The sequence below is a fragment of the Oncorhynchus clarkii genome, chromosome 16 (genome assembly GCF_045791955.1).
Source record: "Oncorhynchus clarkii lewisi isolate Uvic-CL-2024 chromosome 16, UVic_Ocla_1.0, whole genome shotgun sequence".
NCBI classification, from domain to species: Eukaryota; Metazoa; Chordata; class Actinopteri; order Salmoniformes; family Salmonidae; genus Oncorhynchus; species Oncorhynchus clarkii.
Genome location: NC_092162.1, coordinates 25,307,197 through 25,323,111, shown reverse-complemented (window position 1 = coordinate 25,323,111; position 15,915 = coordinate 25,307,197). Strand labels below are relative to the sequence as shown.

Genomic DNA, 15,915 nt, shown 5'->3' with positions numbered 1-15,915 from the left:
GTGTGGACAACATATCAGTTCATGCTGCAAGAGCTCTGATGGGTTGGAAGATGTCCTCTGGCAGTTGTCATAATTACTGTGTAAGTCTATGGAAGGGGGTGAGAACCATGAGCCTCCTAGGTTTTGTATTGAAGTCAATGTACCCAGAGGAGGACGGAAACTAGCAGTCCTACGGCTACACCATGGTGCTACACTACAGAGTGCTGCTTAAGCTACTGTAGACCATTGCAAAACTGTGTTTTTTAATAAATTATTTGGTGACATTTGAAAATGTTTAGTATTATCTAAAAAGGATAACTTTTGTAATGTAACTTTTTTTTATTTATTTTTATTTATGAAATTCACTTAGGAGGATGGTCCCCCCCTGCCTACTCTGAGGAGCCTCCACTGGGTAATGTACATTTTTGATCAATTGTTGTAGGTATTAATAAAGCTTTCAATGACAAGCACACACAATTCAACCGATCAGCTAAGTTTCCTCAATAAAACAATGGCAGTATTTATTCAGTACCAGTCAAAAGTTTGGACCCACCTACTCATTCCAGGGTTTTTCTTTATTTTTACTATTTTCTACTATTTAGAATAATAGTGAAGACATCAAAACTATGAAATAACACATGGAATCATGTAGTAACCAAAAAAGTGTTAAACAAATCAAAATATATTTTATTTTTGAGATTCTTCAAAGTAGCCACTCTTTGCCTTGATGACAGCTTTGCATACTCTTGGCATTCTCTTAAACAGCTTCATGAGGTTGTCACCTGGAATGCATTTCAATTAACAAGTGTGCTTTGTTAAAAGTTCATTTGTGGAATTTCTTTCCTTAATGTGTTTGAGCCAAGCAGTTGTGTTGTGACAAGGTAGGGGGTATACAGAAGATAGCCCTATTTGGTTAAAAAAACATGTTTATATTATGGCAAGAACAGCTCAAATAAGCAAAAAGAACGACAGTCCATCATTACTTTAAGACATGAAGGTCAGTCAATCTTCAAGTGCAGTCGCAAATACCATCAAGTGCTATGATGAAATTGGTTATCATGAGAACCGCCACAGGAAAGGAAGCTCAGAGTTACTTTTGCTGCAAAGGATAAGTTCATTAGAGTTAACTTCACCTTAGATTGCAGGCCAAATAAATGCTTCACAGAGTTCAAGTAACAGACACATATCAACATCAACTGTTCAGAGGAGACTGCGTGAATCAGGACTTCATGGTCGAATTGCTGCAAAGAAAGCACTACTAAAGGACACCAATACGAAGAAAATACTTGCTTGGGCCAAGAAACACGAGCAATGGACATTAGACCGGTGGATATCTGTCCTTTGGTCTGATGAGTCCAAATTGACGATTTTTGGTTCCAACCGCCGTGAGACGCAGAGTAGGAAAACAGATGATCTCCGCATGTGTGGTTCCCACCGTGAAGCATGGAGGAGGAGGTGTGATGCTGCTTTGCTGGTGACACTGTCATGATTTATTTAGAATTCAAGTGTTAACCAGCTTACCACACTTAACCAGCATGGCTACCACAACATTCTGCAGTGATACGCCATCCCATCTGTTTTGCACTTAGTGGGACTCTAATTTGTTTTTCAACAGGACAGTGACCCAAAACACACCTTCAGGATGTGTAAGGGCTACTTGACCAAGAAGGAGAGTGATGGAGAGCTGCATCAGATGACCTGGCCTCCCCAATCACCCGACCTCAACCCAATTGAGACGGTTTGGGATGAGTTGGAGCGCAGAGTGAAGGAAAAGCAGCCAACAAGTGCTCAGCATATGTGGGAACTCCTTCAAGACTGTTGGAAAAACATTCCTTATGAAGCTGAGAGAATGCCAAGAGTGTGCAAAGCTGTCATCAAGGCAAAGGGTGGCTACTTTGAAGAATATAAAATATATTTTGTTTTGTTTAACACTTTTTTTGGTTACTACATGATTCCATTTGTGCTACTTCATAGTTTTGATGTCTTCACTATTATTCTACAAAGTAGAAAACAGTAAAAATAAAGAAAACCCCTTGAATGAGTAGTGTCCAAACTTTTGACTGGTACTGTATATATAGAGAGTATATTTTTAACACAACTAGCTAACATTATGGATTGGTAAGTTCAGAAATGCTAAATCCTATACCTGTAGTTCAATATATCCCAAGACCATAGTCCACTTGACACTAATAAACTAAAAGAGCCCTTATGTCCTTTACCTATCAGCACCACTAGGCGAGGCCTCTCGCTGGGGCGGGGCTGGTAGCGTGTCACTTCCTCATAGATTAGGAAGTCCAGCAGGGCCGAGTCTGGAGTGCGAGGCTCTCCCGGGGACCCCTGTCGATCTTTTCTACTCAGACAGAAACTTCTGCGTAGACCAGCTGAGGTAACAGTCACACGAAAAGACAGACAAATATGAGGGACAGACAGATACAAAACGCAAGAAAGAGCACTTAACACTTTAGTCTGGGTGCCTATAAAATGCAAAAGCAGAGACAAACTAACACTCAGGCTAAATTCACAGTATAATTTAGAGAGAAGCTTTTTTTTCAGAAAAGGCTTCGAATCACAAAACGTTAGTTGTCTGATCAAAGGGCTCCAGATAAAATGATCAATTCCACTCTCCCCCAAAATATATATGGAAGGAAAAAGCAACATAACACAACACTACGACGTGAATAAAAGTCTGTAATGGTACCTGAGTACAAATCCCAGGAAAAAGCATGGCCACAGGAAGCAGGGGTCGCTTTACTCTTATTGGGAAAAACTACAACTAGCATTAAACCACCACTCAACCAGCCCCCGTGTCTGATATGGTGCAGCAAAAGAGCAGATCAGCTTGGTCGAGTTAGCCATGAGTCCAACGCAAGGCCTCTTTAAAGACAAGCACCAATGGACAAAAACACAAGAAGCACCTATAGCTTAAAGTATAAAATAATGGAAGCACTCTCTGTACACAATATCGTTTAAAGAAAGCTGCTCCTCTGCACAGTGAGGCGCAAACGCCAAGCACCACAAAAGTTCACAGCAGTGGCGCTCAACAAAAGGCCACAGAGCATACTGAAAGTAGACAAGAAGCACACAATGCTAATAGCACTAACACATTGCTAACAGTTTGTTGAATTGGATGTGGATTCTTTTCCCCATAGGAGCACAACTTTAATTCAACCAACCACAATTGAAACGGAATTGACCCAACTCTGTTCAAGAAACCAAAAAGGAGGTGGCAAAAGTGTTCAGCAGCATTAAGCCATAGTAAGACCCTTCTAACATAGTATGAAAGGTGGATCCTGTATTAGCAATTAGCAAAGCAGTAGAGATACTAGCTAGAAAGGTGGATGTGGGTTTGAGGACCGGGGAGTGCAGCAGAGTTGTCATATAGGCCACGTTCGAGGCCACCCACATTGCAGGTAACCACTTCAATATGATAATGTAATCTGATGCTCGACTGCAATGGATATTATGTATTCAATCATCGGTTAATGTGTGCAGTGCGACTGCTTTGCAGGCGGTCTGCAACATGGCCATAGTCACAAGGAAGGGAAAGGTCAAGGTAAAGGAGATGTGGTGTGATGGAGATCTTGTAAACCTTCACTTAAACTCTCAAAAGGGGACTAGAGCTACATAGTAAAGACCTCATAAGGGTAAATAATGTTGTCATAATGCATTCATTTGAACAAAATTTGTTTCAACGGCCCACATCGACCTTTCAGTGAATGGATTAGCTTAGCCGCGAGGCTAGGTAAAGCTTGGCTTTAGCGTCAGGGCTAAAAATGAAGCGTGTTGGCGAGTGGAGCTTAGTCCGTGATGCCCTCACCTATGTCTTGTCCACTCTGAGAGCCCTCACTGTCACAGTCTGCTGTAGGGAGGCAAGCAGGGAGAGAAGACAGGGTGAGAGGGGGAGGGTAAGGAGGGAAGGGGTGTGTGGACTGTGGAGGTTTCTGAAGAGTCCAGGAGGGGGGGGGGTTAGGGTGGTAAAGCAAAGCAGGCAGGTGTGTTACAGGTATTGGGTCAAGGAAGGTAGGCAAAGAAAATAACATTCAACAAGTGTCTGTATGTGTGTGTGTGTGTGTGTGCTCTCTCCACCTACCTCTTTCAGCCGGATCATCTGAGGTGAGCAGTAAGGGGGGGGGGATAAAGATACTCAGACAGATAAAGATATGAGAGGACAGTTATATTACCCTTTGTTTGCCCACCTACAGATTTGTTGTCATATTTGCTTCCGAACTGGATAAAAGGATTAACCCTTGGAGGATCATTTTAAAATCCCTCCTCTCTTTTGATATCCTTAATCTTTTTTTCTCTTTCTCTACAAAAAGCATACGAATTTCTAGAATGCAAATAATACAATGCAGACTAAACTGTTTTTTATTACTAATGGTGTAAAATATAAGTGATCCTTGGGAATCAGTGTATTGAGAGAGCTTACATGTGGGTGTTTTCGGTGACACAGGCGCCTGGTAAGTGCCCATCTTTATTCTGTATTTAAGACGCCTGTGAGAGGTGTACATGGGATAAAAATCCCTCAAAGTTAAAGTAGACTCGGCAATTTGACATAATCATACACAGCGAGGTGACTTCTAGTTTATAGAAAATCAACAATAACAAAATTCTAATCTGCCAAGACTAACACGACGGGCTCTTCCCAATATCATTGGCAATTATATCCCAAAAATGCAGAATACAAATATATTCCTCAAATTAAAGGTAAATTCAGCAATAGGACATCATATACAGCAGGGCCCCTTAAGTAAGTTGTCCATTATTTTGTACTCTTTAAAGTTTAAACCATTCTAAAAAAAATCAGTCTTGCCTACCTCTCCTGAAACTGTGTAGAGGGGATTAGGGCGGCCCTCAGGTTGCTGTCGCCCACTCTCTTGGCCTGCCACCAGGTGACATCGTCCTGGCTCACCACCTGCAGGATATCCCCCCGCTTGAAAGGAAGTCCCGCCTCCTGGCAGGGCGTGGCCTTGTCCTCAAAGGGGGTGTAGTCAAACAGGGCCCTCAGGTAGACCTAATACAGGAAGAACAGGGTTCAAATCCTGACAGGGGTCATTCTAAAGAGAAGAAGAGGTGCATCTCTCACCACAATTAAAATATGTCTTATTTGAACTTAAATTTAAGGAGGAGATGGGTTTTTTAACCCCTTTTTAGTTTGCCTTTTAAACTCTCATCATATTGTTTTGTATTTTCTTGTGTGCCAATAAATAAATAGCATGAGCTGGCACACACCCAGAGAAAATGATTTTGTGTAGAGGTGCTGACTATATAAACTCCCAGTCCTTTATTTATTGGGTAAAACACCAACGTTTCGGCATCACTGTGCCTTCAAGTTGGTGTTTTACCCAATAAATTACTGGGAGTTTATATATCTTTATTTATTTTTTATAGCTGCCAATAAATAAATAAAAGTGTAGCATTCTGGCCATCAATGGCCTTCATAATGTTTTGACTGTCAATGGACTACGAACATCCCTCAGAATGTTCGTATTACATAGAAGTATGCCTTGTAATTCCGTGGCTGGATACTCTCATAACAAATCCGGGTTGTGTTCAGCAGGGAGAAAACGTTTTCACACTACCTGAACTGGGGGCAATAAGAATGTACAGTTTTGGTGATCCCTCCTCACCTTGCTCTCCTTCAGCCTATCTTCCTCCGCAACGGCAGGGATGATCTTCAAAGTGATGGAGCCTTGTGACTGGGACTGGTTAAATAGAAGTCAGAAGGATAAAGCATGTGGCTAAAATGACCTTGATAATCAATTACTGCAGTCGTCAATGAAAACAATGATAGCCTGTATAGTAGCTAGATTAGCGAGCATTCGAGCAAAGCTTTACACCTACCAGAATCTGACTGATCTCATCTGGTCTTTTGTGAATGATCAGGTTCCCGTTGACCTCTCGAAGTTCGTCTCCCACATGCACCAGACCTTGAGGCAAGCAGACAGACAGACAGACAGACATGAAACAACACAAGCAGTACCAGTCAGTCAAACACCAACATGTGCATTAACTTTCTAAAATATATGAGCTAAACAAAACACAGACACAGTCGATAACGTTTCCATGGCAATGGCAGTGACCAGCTTTGACTGCAACCCCTCTCAGTAATAATCTGCAAAATGCAATCTTGTGGCACACGCCTAATCTGAAGGATTTTATGTCTAGTCCATATTGAGTAGTGACCTGTTTGATTTCTGTGAGGCCGTGACATATAATCCCTTCTCCTATCAGCATTTCAATATTTGTTCAACTTCAAATTTGGGTATAAATCTGAAGATCTTCCTTCTCTGTCTTCGGAATGTCGTGGTTGAGAGAGATGGACTTGCTGCGTTGAGTCATCCAGTTTGACTTAAACCAAGAAGTTAGACTTTTGAGGTGAGGACTTTTTGACCATGAATAACCTTCATTATGTTGTAATAGGTTGGGATGCTGTAGGGTTGAGTTGAGTAAAGTGGAACTGTAGTTCCAGCCAGATCTCATAGAATAGACCGAACATAGTCAATTTAAATCCGGCACACTCAAATTAGTATGATATGAAGCGTTTGGTATTGTTAGGTTCTAAATGAACCGTGTAAAGACTCACGGACGATTGTTAAAGCTCAAACCAAGTTTATACACCCAAAGGGTCAGACAGCTGACCAGACAAAGACATGTTCCCACCAGTATATAAACCCTAATTTGGGTGAAATCTCCTCCTTCCCTCTATAAACATTACATATGTATTTCTAGGCAGGAAGTTAAGTGATGTGGGTAATAAGCTCCCTTAATCTGACCTGACCTCGGCCCCCCAGTAACCGCAACCATTTGATTGCCTTTCCTTTACTCAGAACATTCCAAGCCCATGGCTCATATCCGACCTTAATTGACTCCACCGTACACATTCCTCCTACAGATAATCGTTTTCTTTTGGCGTCGAAACCAGACTATGGCCCTTCTCATTTCCATAGGATACCTGATGATTAACAGAATTTCAAGTTTAGAAGTCAGAACCCATCAGTATGGTTACATAGGACAGAAGGTTGCTTAAGGCTGGTTGGTCAGGATGGGTGGGCGTATAACGCGAACGTCTAGCAACCCAAAGGTTCCGTGTTTGAATCTCCACACAGACAACTTAAGCATTTTAGCAACTTTGGAACTACTTGCTACTTTTTAGCTACTTTGCAACTACTTAGCATGTTAGATAACCCTTTAGCCTAACTCCTAATCCTTTAATCTAACTCCTAACCCTAAACTTAACCCTAGCTAACGTTAGCCATCTAGCTAATGTTAGCCACAACAAAATGGAATTAGTAACATATACTTTTTGCAAATTCGTTACAAATTGTACGAATTGCAATTCGTAACATATTGTACGAATTGTAATTCATAACTCATCATAGGATGGACATCCACACATTAATACATACCATACGAAATACGTATCATACTAATTGGCGTGTCTCGGATTTATATTTAGTATGTTACGTGTACCCCTGAGTCCAGGTTGGTAGTTTATGAGGGTGGGTATAAATGTGGATGAAAAATGGAGGAGGCAGGGTACTTTGGTGGTGTCGGTATGGGGAAGGATCTAAGATATGGTTGGTGCAGTACCATATGAGGGGTAGGGCATTGTTGTGGGAGTGAGGGTTTGTGCTGTGTGTGTGTACACGTGCTTACACATGCTGCTCTCTTACCACTGCGGTCCGCAGCCCCTCCCCTCATGATCCTGGCCACTATTACAGCCCCCGTCACCTCATCCCTGCGGATGGTCGCCCCCTGGAAAATTTCACCAGGTGATGCGCTTAATTATTGCTCCCACGTAACTAGGTCACAGACACTTAACTAGCTCGCAGACACTTAACTAGCTCACAGACACTTAACTAGCTCACAGAAGACTATCGCAAAGCATGACACATTCCTACTTATAGCCTTTCAAATTCTAAATGGTTGTGCATATTATATTTTAAATGTACCACTGGCCTCTCAAAATGAATTTCCATGAAATGAGGGTCATAATCTCATGCACCCACAATAAAGTATTGTAACGTATATTGTAAGCTAACGTAAATTGTACTGTATATTGTATCATATCACATCATATCCTATCAAGACTCACCAGGGGCTCCTTGTTCTTCACCAACCGGACGATCTTCACAGACTCTTCCTCCAGCTCGTCGTCCACTTCGTCTGGCAGCGGGGGCAGCACGGGGTCAAAGTTCTTTTGGGCCACCGTGTCATGTGCTGCCAGGATAGCCTATAGGTCAAAGAGAGACAGACCATAGTGAGATGGGACACATCCTAAACAATGACAATGATAATAAATATTTTGTTTCCACTAAAACTGAGTGGGACAGACAATCCATCAATTCAATGAGCAAGGCACGGAAAGAGAGAAAGGATGAAAGAGAGGCACAAAGAAATTGAGACTGAAGAACCTTGAGAAGAGATTGAAAGAGAGAGACAAAATCCCCCCAGGCTATTGTGCAAACGAGCGGGTATAATGAAGATATTACTATACTAATGTCATGAGCTGTGATTTCTTCCCTAGCTGTTTGAAATAAAAAGCCATTAAATTGAGCATAATGACCTTGATTAATGTGACTGAAGAGGACTGTCTGTGGCTGCGTCTGAAATGGCACCCTATTCCCTACGTAGTGCACTACCTTTTCACAATATGTAAGGAATAGGGTGCCATTTGGGACTCAGCCTGTGTCGGGGCTGTAAAAAGGCTTAGTGCTTGCTTTTGATGATGTTGAAGAGATAAAAAACATGAGAGAGGGAGAGAGCGACGTGTGTGTGTGTGTGTGTGTGTGTGTGTGTGTGTGTGTGTGTGTGTGTGTGTGTGTGTGTGTGTGTGTGTGTGTGTGTGTGTGTGTGTGTGACATGTGTACCTTGAGATGAGGAGCACTCAGAAGCAGAAGCAGTTCCCTCTCATCACCTTCCATCGGTCCATTCTGAATCTCCTCGGCCAACTGTCAACCACAGCATTAGGATGTCATCATAAGTAGGCCTAAGACATATTGCTGGTGACTCAACACAACTGAATCGATCTGCCTCCATCTTCACTGACATTTATTAACTGGGTAGGTGACAGCAAAGTTCCAGGAGGCATCCACCAGATCTTCTTCACCTGCCCTGTGTTTTCAACTCAGTGGGTTGTGGATGTACTTACATCCTCTGCCAGACAGGAGGCGCTGTGGAGAACTGGAGTAGGGCTCTGCCGCTCATACTGCCGCAACTTCTCATGGATCTGTGGTACAACACATCAGAGGCTGGTGGGAGGAGCTATAGGAGGACGGGCTCATAGTAATGGCTGAAATGGTGTCAAACACATCAAGCATATGGAAACCACGTTTGACTCTGTTCCGTTAATTCAATTCCAGACATTACAACGAGCCCGTCCTCCTATAACTCCTCCCACCAGCCTTCTCTGCAACGCATATAGTATGAAGATCAAATTTAGCCGGACTTGCCTATAAGACCTGAAGACTTAAGTTAGCTCCCAGAGCCTAGGCTACACAACATTAACACAACTTTGAACCCAGTGGGTTACATCAGGGGGACAAATCTTTAGGGTTGTACCTTCATCAGATACGCCAGGCTCTTCTCGCTGAAGACATCCTTGAGGAACACCAGGTCTTCTTTGTGTTTGGCATCAGGGTGGAGCTGAGAGGTGAGAAGGGCCAGAGTCTCATGCAACCCTACAGTGAGAAAAGCATGATGCCATTACAGGGCAACAGTGGTGGAAAAACTACCCAATTGTCATTCTTGAGTAAAAGTAAAGATACCTTTAATAGAAAATGACTCAAGTAAAAGTAAAAGTCACCCAGTAAAATACTACTTGAGTTAAAAGTAAAAAAGTATTTGGTTAAAAATATACTTAAGTATCAAAAGTAAAAGTATTAATTTATTCAAATGTCTTATATTAAGCAAACCAGACTGTGAAATGTTTTTTTTTTTTTTTTTTTAATTTACGGCTAGCCAGGGCCACACTCCAACATTCAGACATAGTTTACAATTGAAGCTTGTGTGTTTAGTGAGTCTGCCGGATCAGAGGCATTAGGGATGACCAGGGATGTTCTCTTGATAAGTGTGTGAATTAGACCATTTTTCGTGTCCTGCTAAGCATTCAAAATGTAACGAGTACTTTTGGATGTCAAGGAAAATGTATGGAGTAAAAAGTATAATATTTTCTTAAGGAATGTAGTGAAGTAAAAGTAGTCAAATGTATAAATAGTAAAGTAAAGTACAGATACCCCCAAAAAACTACTTAAGTCAAAATACTTTAAAGTACTACTTAAGTACTTTACACCACTGCAGGGCAAGCACACTACCTCCTCTGCCATGAAGGTGAAAACCTCTTGGCAGAGGCTGTACTACCTTATAGACCTTTTCATATTGCATGCTGTAGCCCAGTGCTACTCACAATTAATATTCAAATTAGGGGACAACAGAACTCTGTGATTGGCTGGCCCCAAAAAAGCTGGTACTAAGAAGAGCACTCTTAGCTCCCAAGCGGCAGGGGGCTCCCGAGTGGTGCAGTGGTCTAAGGCACTGCATCTCAGTGCAAGAGGCGACACTACAGTCACTGGTTTAAATCCAGGCTGAATCACATGCAGCCGGGGTTGGGCAGAGCACAATATGCCCAGCGTCGTCTGGGTTTGGCTGGGGTAGGCCGTCATTGTAAATAAGAATTTGTTCTTAACTGACTTGCCAAGTTAAATAAAAAATAAAAAATAATGTAGTAACATGAACATTATACATGAGTTTTAGCCATATGTCTGCCCTTACCTGTGTTTCCAGAGAGTTGAGGCATGGCTTCAATCATTTAGAAGCTGGAAGGGCCAGCTAGTGTAGACTCAGGATGGACAGAAAAGGAAGATAGAGTTGCTGGAGCTTCTTTCTCTGCCTCCTTTTTCTTATTATCCAGATTTATACCCCGGCTGTCAATCCTACAGGAAAAAAAACAACAACAAAACAAACTGCTAGCTCTTCTTAAATGTAACTAAATGTAATCGAAAATGTAATCTACGTAAACCCCAAAAGTAATTATTGAGCCATTAACAATAGTTGCATACTCCAAGAAAGGATAAAATCTCACCTTTCTGGTAAAACAAAATGTAAAAAATTGCTGAGGTGTAGTCATTTTTGAGGACCCAAGCTCAAGTACAAAGTGCAAATATGAAATATTTTATATGATGTATTTCCTATTCAACAAAACTATGAATTATGCTTGAAAATACATTTTTTCTAAATATAGTATAATTAATTTCTAAAACGACTAACTATAATATTTCACCTTCCTGTAAAATACATAATTTGTACATTTAGTGTTAGAGAAAATGTGCATACTTTCTAAAGGTCTCTTGATCAAAAAGTCTGCCCCCATCACTGTGAACTTCTCACAGAACTCAAGCTTGGCATCCTGGCATTCATCTCATATTAATCTTGTCCATCTATGACAAATGATTGACACTTATGTAGTTCTGTCCTTGAGCTGTTCTTGTCTATTAATGTTCTGTATTATATCATGTTTTGTGTGGACCCCAGGAAAAGTAGCTGCTGCTTTCGCAACAGCTAATGGGGAACCTAATAAAATACCTAAAATAACAAATACTAAACAATGTGTTTGTTTAAAATCTAATTTAATTATTTTAGATTACTGGCTATAAATCGATCCACAGTGCTACAGTGATGAAACCACTCTCTCCTGATGTGTTACGATGTAAGGATTCCAGGCATAAGTGGCGGCAGGTAGCTTAGTGGTTAGAGCGTTGGACCAGTAACCGAAAGTTTGCTAGATCGAATCGCTAAACTGACAAGGTAAAGACCTGTGTGTTCTGCTCCTGAACAAGGCAGTTAACCCACTGTTCCTAGGCTGTCATTGTAAATAATAAATTGTTGTTAGTGGCAATGACTAGGTTTCAGCCAGTTGATTGACAGTCGGAAGAGCAAATGAAATGGTAGGAGGGACATCCCAGCTTCAAGTGGTGTCAGATTTCACATTCTGCTCCACACAGGCAGAAGATACATAATCTTGTGTCCATGAGAATCAGGGCTACTGCTCAACGCACATATCGATTTATAAGTGAAAATGTCGATGTGAACTGGTACTCGACCACGCAGGTCCCCAAAATAGGGGACTTTACTTTGTAAGCAGTCTTTTTTAAATCTTAATACTAAGATTTAAAGGTCCAATGCAGTTGTTTTTAATTAAAAAAAAATCTCAATATCAAAATAATTTCTGGGTAACAATTTCTTAAGCAAGAATATTCTAGGACTTTCTGGGATTGGTCTGAGTGGGGAGGTGGAAACTGAAAATGAGATGTTATTGGCAGAAAGGTTTGGAACTCTCTTGTTGGCCTAATTTACTGCATGGGGATGTCACCCATGGAAGGCCAAAACTCCATCCCACCAAAGCAGGCTGAAATGTCAGGTAGTCTTTGTTAAACAATTTCACAGTGTTATTTCACCCTCAGTGTGGAAATACATAAAATCACATTTTTGACTGCACTGGGCCTTTAATGTGCTGTGTTCGGTTTCTTGATAAAGTGGGGCCAGCAGAGCTGATCGGGAATGGGAAAACTTTTACACCTGTGCACCAATATGGCTGACTGTGGAGTCATGGGAAGTGTAGTGTGGGTTTTCTAAAAGTGAGAGGACATCATTTCCCTAAGGCTGCACCTGTTGACATAGTTATGGACTTATGATTGAAATGGACATACCAATTAAAATACTGTACAGTACTCACTTCTCATCCCTCACAGGCATAGGCGCACAATAGCTCTGTTTCGATATCCACACTAGCATACTACTTAGAATTAACTAATGTAATGTGCATGGATCCAAAGTAGTATGCTAATATAGACACTGGAGCGTAGCCATTTCCTCACGCGCGACATAGTCATCCTGAGAAATAAGTGTGGGAGGTCAGGAAACTCCTTACCACCTTCTTTCATGGAAACGTCAGTCCATTCTCCATCATACAGCCTGCAGTGATTGACACTAACTGTGTGTGTGTGTGTGTGTGAGAGAGACACCACCCCGTGCTGAACCAAAAAAAGCAGTTGGAAACGAGACTAAAAACTGTTACTATTCCCTGTTACGTATATGGTTGACCTTTCTTATCTGTTACTAATATTATATTTATTTATTTGATCATTAAAAGTGCATTAAAGGCTCTGGTTTACTATGGTGTACCTAAAAAAATACATTATTGAGGACAATATACAATAAATCCCAAAAGCTTATTTCCATTGTGGTCCTCTAAATACCAAATTGCCCCATTAACGTTTTTGGCAGATTTGTATGTGTTATCTATCCTTGGTAATCATGTGTGTAATCCTATAGATGGTGTTGAAAAAATCTGTAGAAAACGACACCATGACATCTTTTCCCACCATGGAAAATGACTCACAGATAACAGAAGGGCGCTCTGTGTGTGTGTGTGTGTGTGTGTGTGTGTGTGTGTGTGTATGTGTGTGTGTGTGTGTGTGTGTGTGTGTGTGTGTGTGTGTGTGTGTGTGTGTGTGTGTGTGTGTGTGTGTGTGTGTGTGTGTGTGTGTGTGTGTGAAAGAGGGAGAGAGATTGTGTTTGTGTGTGTGCATGTGTGTGACTGAAGGTGTGTGTGTGTAACCTGCATTACATGATTATCCTGTATTATAAACAAAAGCACGCATCAATCTTATCCATTAACTTACAAACCCAAACAACATAATCATACAAATGAAAAGTTTAATCCAAACAACATACTGATTGCATGCCTGCACCATACATGTCACGATCCTCTTCCCGTAAATGACGGGACCAAAGCGCAGCGTGATACGTGTTCATGATATTTTATTAAATCAGAACACTTGAACAAAAAAATAACAAATAGGAAAACGAACAGTTCTGTAAGGAAACTAAACTATACAGAAAACAACTACCCACAAAAACCCTGTGGGGAAAAGCTACCTAAGTATGGTTCCCAATCAGAGACAACGATAGACAGCTGTCCCTGATTGAGAACCATACCCGGCCAAAACAAAGAAATACAAAAACATAGAAAAAGGAACATAGAATGCCCACCCAAATCACACCCTGACCAAACCAAAATAGAGACATAAAAAACTCTATGGTCAGAGCGTGACAATACACTGCATCTTACTTTATCTTCCCTGGAAAAACTAACTGTGTGTGTGTTACCCATACGTTTAGGTAACATAGCTTGCATGCGAAATGAAATAAAATAATGAAAGTTTAGAGAATGTTATGGCTAGTGGCTACCAGTTGGGATCAGATTCCTTTTAAATTCAGAAGGTGTCTGGCTTTTCTCAATGCTTCTCATTAAGAACATTTGGAATTTGAGTTGAATTCCTGAAATGACTGAATTGAAATGGCATTGACCCTAACCATGGTACCTAATTGTTCACCCCGCTCCCACCTAGGAGGAGGAGACAGTACAGGTGCATCAAAACTGGGACAGATAATTTGATAAGCAGCTTATAACTTCAGGCCATCATACTGTTAAACAGCCACCACTAGCCGGCCTCTGCCCAGTTCCCTGACCTGAACCTTAGTAACTTTAACTAGCCGGCTACCACCTTGGAATCTACCCTGCACTTTAGAGACTGCTTTTCTCTGAGTTGCAGTTCATATAAATCAGTCAGTCAATTTAAATCAATAAATGAGATCCTAATCTAAGGATTTCACATGACTTGGCAAGGGTGCAGCCATGGGTGGGCCTGGGAAGTCATAGGCCCCACCCCCCTTAGACAATCCCACAGGTGACAAAGCCGGATGTGGTGCTGGCGTGGTTAAATGTTGTCTGCGTTTGCGAGGCCGGTTGGATGTACTGCCAAATTCTCTAAAACGATGTTGGAGGTGGCTTATGGTAGAAAAATGTACATTGAATTCTCTGGTAACAGCTCTGGTGGGCATTCCTGTAGTCAACATGCCAATTGCATGTTCCTTTAAAACTTGAGACATCTGTGGCATTGTGTTGTGTGCCAAAACTGCACATTTTAAAGTGGCCTTTTATTGTCCCCAGCACGATGTGCACCTGTGTAATGATCATGCTGTTTAATCAGATTCTTGATATGCCACACCTGCCAGGTGGATTATCTTGGCAAAGGATAAATGCTCAATAACAGGGATATAAATACATTGATGTACAACATTTGAGAGAAATAAGGTTTCTGTGCGTATGGGACATTTTTGGGATTTTCTATTTCAGCTCATGAAACTTGGGACCAAAACTTTATGTGTTGTGTTTATATTTTGTTTTCAGTGTACACTGTATATACGCAGCACATTCAGAAAGTATTCAGACACTTTTACTTTTTCCACATTAAGTTACGTTACAGCCTTATTCTAAAATTGATTACATTGAGGGGGAAAACAATCTGCACACAATACACCATAATGACAAAGCAAAACAATTTTTTTCCCGAAATGTTTGCATATTTATACAAATAAATAAACGGAAATATCACATTTGCATAAGTATTCCGGCCCTTTACTCAGTACATTATTTAAGCACCTTTGGCAGCGATTACAACCCTGAGTCTTCTTGGGTATCATGATAAAAGCTTGGCACACCTGTATTTGGGGTGTTTCTCCCATTCTTCTCTGAAGATCTTCTCAAGCTCTGTCAGGTTGGATTGGGAGCATCGCTGCACAACTATTTTCAGGTCTCTCCTGAGATGTTCGATCGGGGTCAAGACCGGGCTCTGGCTGGGCCACTCAAGGACATTCAGAGACTTGTCCTGAAACCACTCCTGCTTTGTTTTGCATGTGTGCTTATGGTCGTTGTCCTGTTGACAGTTGAGCCTTTGACCTAGTTTGAGGTCCTGAGCACTCTTGAGCAGGTTTTCATCAAGGATCTCTCTTGGTTTCATCAGACCAGAGAATCTTGTTTCTCCTTTACGTGCCTTTTGGCAAACTGTGTTCTTGGGGACCTTCAATGCTGCA

At 41.3% G+C, this 15,915-nt stretch overlaps 1 protein-coding gene across 1 annotated transcript in view; it reads right to left on the bottom strand.

The window, feature by feature from the left end:
* LOC139367539 (MAGUK p55 scaffold protein 3b) overlaps positions 1–15,915 on the bottom strand; it is a 31,533-nt gene that overhangs the window by 3,105 nt on the left and 12,513 nt on the right. The window contains exons 2-14 of the mRNA XM_071105785.1: positions 10,753–10,913; positions 9,544–9,662; positions 9,134–9,211; positions 8,853–8,933; positions 8,078–8,215; positions 7,656–7,737; positions 5,824–5,909; positions 5,610–5,684; positions 4,797–4,993; positions 4,409–4,473; positions 4,070–4,087; positions 3,797–3,838; positions 2,199–2,360 (exon numbers count right to left, since the gene is read on the bottom strand). Of these exons, the coding sequence (XP_070961886.1) occupies positions 2,199–2,360; positions 3,797–3,838; positions 4,070–4,087; positions 4,409–4,473; positions 4,797–4,993; positions 5,610–5,684; positions 5,824–5,909; positions 7,656–7,737; positions 8,078–8,215; positions 8,853–8,933; positions 9,134–9,211; positions 9,544–9,662; positions 10,753–10,789 (1,180 nt within the window). The 5' untranslated portion in view covers positions 10,790–10,913. The remainder of the gene's footprint in view (positions 1–2,198; positions 2,361–3,796; positions 3,839–4,069; positions 4,088–4,408; positions 4,474–4,796; positions 4,994–5,609; positions 5,685–5,823; positions 5,910–7,655; positions 7,738–8,077; positions 8,216–8,852; positions 8,934–9,133; positions 9,212–9,543; positions 9,663–10,752; positions 10,914–15,915) is intronic.